The sequence below is a fragment of the Aphelocoma coerulescens genome, chromosome 6, assembly GCF_041296385.1.
Source record: "Aphelocoma coerulescens isolate FSJ_1873_10779 chromosome 6, UR_Acoe_1.0, whole genome shotgun sequence".
In the NCBI taxonomy this organism is placed as follows: domain Eukaryota; kingdom Metazoa; phylum Chordata; class Aves; order Passeriformes; family Corvidae; genus Aphelocoma; species Aphelocoma coerulescens.
In genome coordinates this window covers 20,526,677-20,538,334 of record NC_091020.1, presented here as the reverse complement: position 1 = coordinate 20,538,334, position 11,658 = coordinate 20,526,677, and the positions used below count along the sequence as shown (strand labels likewise).

General features: G+C 36.0%; 1 protein-coding gene across 2 annotated transcripts in view; it reads right to left on the bottom strand.

Annotated features, from left to right (window-relative positions):
* Positions 1-36: 36 nt before the first annotated feature.
* Positions 37-11,658, bottom strand: part of TBC1D12 (TBC1 domain family member 12) — a 41,776-nt gene continuing 30,154 nt past the window's right edge. For both annotated transcript variants that reach the window (XM_069019670.1, XM_069019671.1), the window contains 10 exons: positions 10,913-10,995; positions 9,204-9,321; positions 8,759-8,865; positions 8,058-8,138; positions 6,486-6,580; positions 5,727-5,798; positions 3,764-3,892; positions 3,328-3,437; positions 1,948-2,206; positions 37-1,706 (listed from right to left, as the gene is read on the bottom strand). In XM_069019670.1, coding sequence (XP_068875771.1) covers positions 1,638-1,706; positions 1,948-2,206; positions 3,328-3,437; positions 3,764-3,892; positions 5,727-5,798; positions 6,486-6,580; positions 8,058-8,138; positions 8,759-8,865; positions 9,204-9,321; positions 10,913-10,995 — 1,123 coding nt within the window. In that variant the 3' untranslated portion in view covers positions 37-1,637. The remainder of the gene's footprint in view (positions 1,707-1,947; positions 2,207-3,327; positions 3,438-3,763; positions 3,893-5,726; positions 5,799-6,485; positions 6,581-8,057; positions 8,139-8,758; positions 8,866-9,203; positions 9,322-10,912; positions 10,996-11,658) is intronic.

The following is an 11,658-nucleotide window of genomic DNA, read 5'->3' as shown; positions in this document are numbered from 1 at the left end:
AGCGACCGCCACAGGAACGAACAGAACATCAGCGCGCATCTGCTTAAGTTTTATTTACACAGGAATTGTTACTAGTGGTCTTAAAGGAAGGCTTGATCCTTCTATTTACAGTTATATACAGATTTATAGTTGAAAAGTAAGAAAACTGTACAAGATAACACAAAAATATAAGACAAATCGGATCCAATTAAAGTAGTGAATACATAAGTTAAGAAAATCTGACATTTACATTTCAAATTGTAATGTTATGAGTAGCATATATGTAGTTTTTAAACCAGATAGCAATGCAAGTTACACCACACTAAATCTTTACCCCGATTATGCAGACTCTGCTTTTAAAACACCGGACAACTGGAAGCCTCCTGCACTTAAAAATACATAATGGTAATTTTTACTTGATTTCCAGAGGGACCAGTTACAAAAACCCACATGTAAGTAATTTATTTACATTAAATATTAGCAAAAAAATGGATCAAGAGAGTGCAAGTGTTCCTCACCTGCAGTGCTATCCATTTTAAATTTCTGTCCCCTACAACCACAGGTTGTTGTACAGCATCTTCAAGAACAGGAAATGTTTGAAAATATCTGCCGTGACACATACAGTATGACCTTATGTCTCACAGTTAAAAGATGTTAAAGAATTAAGTTATCACTAAACCAGATGCTTTTTGGATTTCAGTATTGCACACTAATAAAAAGACAGTTTCAAAAACAATTCTGTGTCTGCATTATTTCCAAGTGTTAAAAGTGGCTGCTTCTTTGAAAACACAAAAGCTGTAAATAGCCTTGTCATTTTCTAGTGTTCACCATTACATACAAGTATTTTTTCGTTGGAAATGGCTCAACAAAAAACTTCTGGTGACAAAACCCTTTCACAGAATACCTACTCCATTTACTCCACAACCAATACACCAAAACAAATGCTTAAACACCACTTGCTTTGAAAGCTGTACAGTGAAAATAGCAGCCCTGTTCTTACCACTGTTCAAAATTCATATTATTTTTGCTCTAGGTTTGGGCACAATACATCTATGGTTCCTGAGTTAATTACATTTGCCCAGACTGAAGAATGAAGCTGCAACTTAAAAAAACCAACCAAACAAGTAAGACAATACCCCTTCCCAAATTTTAACCACCTTGCACATAGACATACCAAACCACCTTATTTGGTCCTCAATACTTGCAAATCGTTAATTTTGGAGGTAATGTTTGTACCAAAGCATTTCGTTTGGATAGCAGTTCAGGGGCCTTAAGATTTAGCAGTTCCCTCATCCCCTCCAAAAAGTGCCTTTGCGGTATTTGTAAAAACAGTTATGCCTCAAAAACTTTTTTTAAAGTACCAACAGAAGTTATTACAAATGTTTATTGCATTGAGCTGATTCTTGTAAAGTATTAAATATGAACTCCCCACTTCTCAGTTTCATAGGTTTTAGTATTCTGTGTGAAACCAGATCTTCCCATGGCAAAAATTAATACTGGCAAAAGGGTGAAGATTTCATCAGTTCATTACTCCACTGAGAGCTGTGTCTTTTTTCCATTTCATTTTCACATTTTCTATAGTGCTTTTTCCATACAGAAGTGATGTGAAGACTTCTTTATCATCAAGTGGTTTTCCACATTTCCAATTGACCTCCACATTAGCTTTTCGGTGCTGGGCTATGGTTCTTGTCCCCTTCTTTGTTGTCCTTCATCAGTGAGGCAAAGACCTGAAAAAGTAAATTATTTGATGAATATTAAAACTGCCAATGTTTTAATAATTTCAAGATTAACCACCACAATATTAGCATAGAGATTAATTTCTAGAATGAGACACTAGAAAGGAAGTGCCCATGGCTTGGGAGTCAGACAAGCAGCATAAAATAGTTATGAAGAGAAGTGCCCCACATATTCATGTGCTGACATGTCTGATTTAACTGAGATATATATATATATCTCCAAGAAACTCACCTGTGCCCATTTTTTGTTACTATTCTGCATCTGAATAGCTGCAATACAACTAAAAAGCTTTTCTGATGTAATATCTTCTGGAAGTTTTGTTAGAAACTGTGCTATATGAATAAAGTCCATCTGTAGGAGAATATCTTCATATAACCGCAGGATTCCTAATCCTGTCCTGAACAAAAATTCTTCTCCATCTCTACAGAAAACATCCCAGACACGACAGGCCAGATCAAGTGGTAATGACTTGCTGTAGAGTGTAAAAATCCTACAAATGAGTAAAAACCAAACAAATAGGAACAGTTATAACTTATTTCAGAAAAATGAAAAGACAACTTCCTTTAAATCTCAGTTACATTAGTTCAGTGTAAGCAGATGACAAGTTATTCCATACAATCTTATTTTTTTCCCCTATTTCAATGATCCACAAGTCTCCAGTTTTTTAAATCAGGACTTGTACTCTGAAACCCATCTCTTTTTATGCAACAGGAAATCCTCCATTTGAATGTCATCTCCTTTAGAAAGCTCTGGCTGAAGAAGTTACAAACCTCTTCATACTCAGAGTATAAAACACACATAAGCAACAAAGATCACAACTGTGTAACCTAACCTTTCCCATTTAAGCCATATTGTTTAACACCTCTGTTCATCATTTGTTTCCTAAACTAAATCTAAAGCCATAAATCATCTCAATAGAGGGCTGCATCCCACTAACATACCAATGATAAATCAATAGCTACATTTCTGTGATACATTTTTGAATTTCTATCCACATTAAAATCACAAAAATCTAATAATAATTCTATATGAAGCTCATCCTTATACACACAAATAGATAGTCTGTCTTTGACAGCATGCCCACGATTCATGGGTGCCTGCATCACTACCTTCCATTACAGACAAACATAGATTGCTACTCTCTGCTTTAGAACATTCGTTACTTCAAACTGTTCACTGTATTTTCAAGTTTATCCCTCCCCAAACCAGATCCTAAATTTCATCCTCCCTCTGTTTTAAAGTCTCTATTCCTATAGTTATACTTCCTTCAGTAGCTGACTATGCTCATTTCATCATGTCACAATCACAGTACACCATACTACTATGGTGTAGTAGCCTCCTCTCCCCTACTTAAGTCACACAACTGCAGCAACAAGAAAATGAACACATAGAGCTCCTGTTTGTCTCATTTTTTTAACTGAATACATCCCTTCTAATAAAGCTTGAAGCCTGCCAGAGGAACTGCAGTTGCACAAAACAGTTCATCATGATTTCACAACACCTACTGAATGCCTTTTTAAATGCTTTATTTCTAGTGCTGAAAAACCTATAGCAAAATAGACAGTGTTCCAACAGTTCTAAGGTTAGGTTTTCTATGTTCTGTGAACTCACCAGTCTATCAAATAGATGTCTGGAGTAAGACTGTATGATTTGAAATGAAGAAACAATTTAGGAAGATTTTCTTCGAAAAACACTTCAAAAGCTGCAAAGTATTTCAGCATCTGTAGAGATAGTAAAGCACATCATAAGCAGAATGTTATGTTTCATTGTAAAAGAATGTTTAGTTGTAAACCAACACAAACCCCAGCAAGAACTGAGGATGTCAGCACAACGTGACTCCTTAGGATAAGTAAAATCATTAAATGTTTCTAGAGGAGAAGTCAAAACATGAGAATGTGTTTTATGGATTAGTATCTGGTATTCTCAGTTTTGTAATCACAGGTTAAAGTTCTCCATTATTCAGTAGGACAAAAGGAAGTCATCAATAAAACAACTGTTCTTCAAGTCAAAAGAACATTACAGTTCAAAACCAGAAAACTGTGCATACCATGCTGTGATCCACACGGAAAAAGGCCAGCTGGCATGGCTTGTTTAGAAGGTTAGCAAAGGCAATGAAAGCGTCTGCCTCCTCCAGGTTGAGAATGAGCACAGCAGCAATGAAGGACATCCCTTGTACCTTCAAGTGGGAAAAGCACCAGGCAAATATAGGTGAGTAGGTTCAGTACATCTTTGGAAATGGAAATATTTACTGTTTGCAATTTATCAAATACCATTGCATAACATTTCCAGATGAATAGAAACAACACGCATAAATTATTTTTATGCATGCAATCAATTTGATTTCAGCAGTTCAGACGCTCTGGGAGGTCTCATGACCACAAGTCCTCAGGATTTGAAATACAAGAAAGCTAAAACCACACAGGGTGAATGCAGAGCTCATGAGAGACAAAGCCTGGCCTCAAGTTCATTGTTAAATTATGGGAAAAGCAGTCATGGAGAACTTCACATATGGGACAGTTTAGACCCAGACAGATATGTTGGAATTGAGACAAAATTCTGTTTCAGAACAGTCAATACATGTCTCTCCACTTGCCAAACCGTATTTTTTCAAATACATAAAATTACTGCTGGTGGCTAGCTGCAATGCAAGTTTACATTTTTCCACCATTACTCTCCCAAAACACTTTAGCCTGCAATAAAAGTGAAGAGCATGATTCTTGTAGCTAAGTGATGATCTGAATACCCATTATGCTAACAATAATTTTACCAAATTCAGTTGCAATCATCTTTATTCCACTGTCTCTAAACATTCATGCTGCCACCTCCTCATTAAAAAAAAGAATGCACTCAGCATTTTAACCAACTAGGGAAAAGAGTATTGATATGCATCGGAAATAATCTATCAGTTTTTCATTTCTGGGGGATAAATAGGTGTGGAAATAAGATTACATTACATTTACTACCCTATTAACATTAAAAAAAGTGATGAGAAATATCGAGACTAGCTGTATTTCTAGTGAAAAAGAGAAGACTTATCCATGAAAAATTACTTATTTGCCTTTTGAAACTCTACCCTGGGAACAAGCAGTCTCAGAACCTGCAGAGTTTGTAATCTCACTTAAAAAATATGGGAGAGTCTCCAAAAATGAGGTCACAGATGACAGAATTCAGGCCTAAAAACATTTGAACATGAAAAACCAACTAGTTATTTATGCAGAGTCCCAAGCATATCTGATTTAGAGAGGAAGACACACCCTGTGCTAAATAATGCTTTGTTGCATGGATGTGACTTAAAACTTTTCAAGTGTTTTTGAGCCCCAAAGCATTAGAGCTTGTGAAAGATGTTCCTAGATACCCCCAGGAACAAAGAAGAAAAAAACCCTTCTCTTCATTATTGTTCATTATTGAAATGCTTCTGTAAGCTGACACCATTCTGAGAGATGTTAGGTTTAGTTGGTTTGTTCACGGGATTTCGACAGTTATTTTGGGGTTTTTTTATTTTGCTTGCTTGTTTTTAAACAGAGTAATGTTTGCTGAAACCTGTCTAATCTTCACTGAACTCAGAGGGAGTGATTATTCTGTGTCAGCAAGACACCAAGAAGGAGCTTCTGGATTTTAGGATGTGCAGTAGTGAAGCAGGGAGAATTGCTATGGAAATGGCAACAGTGGAAGCAACAGTAAGAACAGTGAAGTGCTAACTGGAAGTCCACTAACATCTTCTGGGGTTTTTTTCCTGTGGATACTCTGTCAGAACTATAATGCCTTGTGAACACATCCATTTAAAATTTTCCATGCGAGCCAGATAATACACCCATCACTGACATTCAGTACATATTCAGCTATTTCATAATCTCTAAGAACTACCACCATGGTGACTACTAGGAAATAACTGCCAAAGTATTTAAGTGCTAGTAGTATAAAGTTTAGAAAACCTATTTACTTAATATACTTTAATACATGACATCTTATGACATTTGCTATGTTATAAACATTTTACATCAAATACTTACATATCCCACATCTGGTCTGTAACATGTATATGCTCCTAAAACACTATGCAGGAGATCATGATAAGGACCACCCTAATAAGAGGGGAGAGTGGAAGGAGAAACAAAAATATTTATTTTCAAAATCATATTAAAAATATAGGAAAAGAACAAGCTGATATTTTAAGATGCAAGTGAGCCAGTAAATTGTTGCTTTATTCACATCTAGAATAATACCATTTTTTACTCCAAGCATTACCACAAATGCTTTTGAGATGTTAAAAGAAAAGTTAACAACAAACCTATGAAATAATTCAGTGGAAATCAGTACCTAATGGAAAATGAGGATATCTGGTACAGATCCAAGGTTGGTCTTTCCTTTTCAGAGACAATGGCTATTTTAATACTTAGCAGCACAAGTTACCATATTACAATATTATCTGTTATTTTATATACATGCATGTGCACATATTGTAGCTATATAAAAGTCATAAAGCCTGAAATGGTGTACTAGAAAGCATCAAGACTTCCATAGCAGTGAGAATATTCTCATTTCTGCCTGTAGTTTCATAATCATTAATAGGAATCTCCTATTAAAGATTTTCAAGGAGAAAAAAACCTCTTACAGTCCATCATTAAGTCTCTACTTTATTCTCACTTAAAAACATTTTAAAAGTCCAAACAGCTTCTAAAAATATTCTGTATTTGACCAGTTGTATTTCTTTTCTTGTTTAACTATTCAGAATTCTAAAGTTGTCATAACTAAATTTAAAGGAATCTCACCTTCTGGAAAATATACAGGGATGGAAATGTGCGTGATATATCCAACTTAATTAGCTCCAGACTGGCCTCACGATCAGCAACAGAGGCACCTGCATCTGCAAACAAAACCAACACCTATTAAAAGCTGATAAATTCTACAAACTTCAGAACAAAACTCCTGCAGGCACATGAAGATAAAGAAGGCAGCATTCACTCAAGAACCTCCAGAAGAAATTCTGCTGACCCTTGAATAGGCCATAGGGACATGATACAAACACTAGTGATGATGTGGGGAAAAAGGTAGCACCTGGGGAAAAAGCTCTTTCAGAGGGCTTAAATCAGACAAGAGCCAACTGGAAAGCAGAAGATGACAATTTGATGAACAGGCTAAACAGAACCTGCTCTGCTGAAGCCTGGAAAGCAGCATTTCATTCCAGTCTTCCTAAAACTATGATAGTTGGTCTTCCAGACTTTGATACCAAAGATTAGTAGTAAGCATTATTAGCTTGCTTGCTTTTCAGCCAGAGATGAAAATTCTATCACTCTCAAGTTTTCCCTTATTATTACATTTCCCAGGACATCTGGCACAATTAAAATAGCCCTTTCTCCCTTCATTCCCATCCAGAACTACTACCTTTCTAAAAGAAACAGATTACCTAAGCTTTCCCCCACAGACAGCCCACACCCCCACAACAACAGAACAAGCAAACAGCCACCCCACAGACCAAGAGGTACAAACATGTTTTCCAAGGATAAGCATATTTACAGTCATGTATACACAGAATTTTTTATAAATTGTTTGTCTCAAGACAACCTTCGAATGAATCACAGAGGTATCCCTATGGAAGAACCAAATAATTTACAGTCAAACTGGCTATGGCAAGTGCAAACAACTGAAGTAATGGAAAAGACACTATCACAGGGCAGCATTAAAAAAAAAAATTATCAACAGCACAAGGAGTTAACCTTTATAACAAGGATATATCCAACATTAAAAACATCACTGATACTATTTTTCACAGAAAGAACATCCACAGGAGACAGCAAAACTGCATTCTACACACAAGAGTGCTAATATCTCCACTTCATAGATTTGGGAGGAAAGGCCACCTGGGCAGGCAAGGAAACAGAAGTGGGATCTGAAATGTGTCGTGTTTCATATTTTTCACCTCTCAGTTTCAGAACCAAAAAATAGAAGATTTTTGTTCTTTCCCATAATCGTGGAAGGGATACCAACTAAGGAGAAGCCATCTAAGGAGAGCTAAGCAAAAGCATGTACTGTAATGTAGTTTCCTATTTCTTCTTTTTGTATTTCATCTAACATTTTCATGAGAGCTGAGTCTTGGTATTTCAGAGGAAAACATTAATTTGAAAGTAGCACATGCACTACTTTAATGTGTCATTTATTGATACAGTAAGTACTGCCAAGCCCCTTACTCACTGACTTGTTGAAAGATAGCAAACATTTAAGTAGGGAATGACTTCGAGAATTTTTAACAAATATTCCTAATGCTGCAATTGCAGAGGAACTTGTGAGACTTCCTGGGTTTGTAAAAGTGAATAGGAGGTTGTTGAGCACTCAGGAGATCTCACCTTCCATGTCATTCTCAGAATTTGTCTCACTGAAGCTTTTCCATCGTTCCTTAGCTCTTGACAAGAAGATTTCATAAAGTTCTGCAAGAAAGCAAAACAAAACCAATAACCAAACAGGAAGTAGTAAGAAAAGCACCCATCCAAGATAAAAGCATGCTAAGTATTCTTGACTCTGGTTACTTGGTTTCATCACTGAGGGCAGGAGAAGAATCTATTAGATGTTTACCACTATACACAGTTTTACAGTGTGCACTGTATTGTGCTTTCTGCTGAGGTGAACATGCTAATTATGACAGGGAAATCATGCCTTACATAATTCAGATTTCTATTTTTGTGAATAAAATGCTTACAATTCATCACTCTTTAGTTATGAAATAAAGCAATTCCCCTTTTCCCTCCCTTAAGAAAGCAAAGCTACAAATTCTCAATTTTAAACATAAAAATTATTTTCTGGGGGGAAGCACTACCTTAATTCTTATACTACTAAATGTTTTTGTAAGCAGGTTTTGAACCTTATTTCCATAATTTATGAGGCTACAATGTCTAACTGTAAAACACAATTGTTCCTAACCTTGCAAAATACATTTCTTCAGAAAAAAAATATACCCTGATTTATATTTTTTTTTTAACAAAAGTGTACGTTTTTCTTTGAAAATAACCAACTTAATTTAGTATTAACATGTGATCTGTTAGGAACATACCAGGAGTGATGTTTAATTCGTTTCCCACAGCTAGACTCCAAACCTTCCCACGAACACTTGGGGGCAATCCCTGCCACCACAGCTCTCGAACTCTTCGGGTAGCACGCCTAATATATGGAAGCAGGGAGAAGAAAGAAAAAAAAAAGGCACATATTGCACATCTTGTTTTCTAAAATCACTGGGCAATTTACAAGCAAAATAACATACTATTTACCAAATCAGTATTCAAGGATCTGTGTATGCTGAAGCCCCATTAAAAACCCCCAAACATTCAGCTCCCAGAAAGCAGATTTCATGTTGCTCTGTAATGACCTCACACTATATCATGGCAACAAAAACTGACTTCTTGACAACACAGAAAAGGAAAATAAGGTATGTGGGTCCTCAGTTTCCAGAGGAGAAACAAACCATGCTTGCCTCATTTACAAAACAGAACTTTACTTACATGCCTTCCCAGTTAGGTAGTATTTCATTGACCCAAATCACCATAGCACTAGCGATATTCTCTTCTTGCTTGAAACGCTCTCTCATTATTTTTTTCCTTTTATGTGCTTCTTTAATTTCTGTTAGGCATAACATGTTAATAATTCTGTATTAGTGCACACAAATTATTAGGCAAGTTTTTCAGCTATTACCCAAGTATTTGAATGTCTAAAAAATCAAGGGTAAATTACAGTTGCACATACTATTTCTGTTGATTGTAGATGTATTTCTCTGGACATTTTTTATTTTAAGCTAAGTTGTTCAAATACAGTGATTTAGACAAGCAAAAATCAGTTTAGAAAACTCAGAGAATTCTCTTCTGCAGTACACAGGATGACTAAAAAGCAAGGACATCATCAGTGCTGTTTTTCCTCTCATGATTTTCATACCATATTCTATCTGAGCCTTATTTATTACTTAGACTAATCAGCAATATTTATAGATAATTTTATTATTTAAAAGTGCAATTCTACACCCATTTTAAAATTATTCAAATTTTACTGAAGCTTCCACCTAAAAGGATTCTGTATTTTCTTTTCTGGAAACAGGACCTAAAGACCTAAGACAAAGTCACAATGCTGAACAAGAGAACAATGTCCTGCCTTCTGTTAAAAAAGGATCATTTGTAGATTCCTCTTATTAAAAAGGCTAAAAGAAGGACAGAGCAGTGCTCTCCTGACATCACTTAGAACCACTGTGAAACTGCAAGACATTTTCTATTTAAGCATGCATTAGACACATCAAGAGAGTAAACATGCCCTCCCTGGTAAACAGATATGGCCGACCAGCTTAATCAAGTTTTTGCTGAAGCTTTGGGTGTGTAGCAACAGTTAATAAACCAGGGCACACACATGAAAACACTACACATGGCTGAACCTCCAAAGATGCTGTTAGTAAAGAACACAGACAACAGATCACAACTTAAAAGATACACATCCCAAGAGCAGAGTGAAATGCATTGTCAAATGCCATGGATTTCTTATTACATCTTTCAAAGTAAGCTGCCATGAATCCATAGAGGATCAATCAGTTCAGAAGATTGTATCTCTGACAACAGCCCAAGTAAAACATGCAGCACAGGTTCTTAAAATAGCTTATTCCCTGAATACTAGGCACAAGACTACAAAAGTCCTTTCAACAACTATTCATAGATTGACACAGTACCAGATACTACGAATCTGTTTTTTAAATTAATCGTGTCTAGTGGGAGTAAAAAGGGTCACACAGGTACAGCTGATTGAAAAATAACCCCAAAGTTTTCATCTCCACATTGAAATTGATCTGAAATTCTTAAGAAACCAGATCTTTAAGCAGTCAGCTTTATTATACTTTGGCTCTTAGTGGCAACTGTAGCAACACAGCTTGAAAAAAGAGTCCAAATATCCAGAAAGTTTCTAGGTGACCACATTATGTAAGTACCTGAAAAAAAAAGAAGTTTTTCCTTAAAAAGTAAATAAAAAGTTAAGTTGCATTCTGAACCCAGCTACATTCGCAGAATAACAATTTGGTAACTGAGTTCTGTTTTAAACTGTGTGCCCCTATGCACCACAGAATAACCCAGATACTAAACAAGAGGTTCTTTAATGTATCTACTTGCCTACAAGCCAGGATTTACTTTATTTTTGCTGCAGAGTTGAGAGGAATTACAGTGATTACTGGCAGTTAACATACCTCGTTTTTTTGCTTCTGCCACCATCTCGTCATATTCTTGTCGATGACGTAACGCCTCCTCCACTGATTTGGCAGGAAGATTTCTGAAAACAAGTTGTTCCTGAATTCAATACACATAAATGACATTCTGGACCATTTCAGAACAGGTTTAAATTTGGTTTCTCTCTAAGGTGAATTCTGGGGTTGTCACACTGCCAGTGTTCCAGTGACAGCTGTAGAGAACTACTAGATGTTTGCTGCTCCTGTTTTTAGTTCTCCTAGAGCTTCCCCCAAAGTAAGGTTATTAAATTTGTTGAACACCTGGAATAATGCTCAAATGAGGTGACAAAAGGGAAATGCTGATATACCATATAGTTATTTATTCCAATGCATTTTTGCCCATGTGTATTTTAATCATTAAATATACCTGCCTGTTGATACTCCAGTTGTTCATATGAAATCTATGATGACATATTTTCAATAAAAGGTAAAGGCTTTTAATCATTGTAGTTAACCCTTTAAAACTCTCACAAAAGATGATAGGTTTCCCAAAGGAAGAAAGGCTAGATCACTACTGATGTCAGAGCTAAAGCTAAGGAAGCTTGGTGCAGTCTAAAAGTTCACCAGATAAAAATGTGTTTGTTTTTCAGCTGCATAATGATCCCCTAATTGCCAAACACACTTCCTCTTGACCAAGGAAACTCACTTCAAAGCAAATTAGAACACAGTGTTTGGTCTCAGCCTCTTACCCAATCTCTAGTCTACTT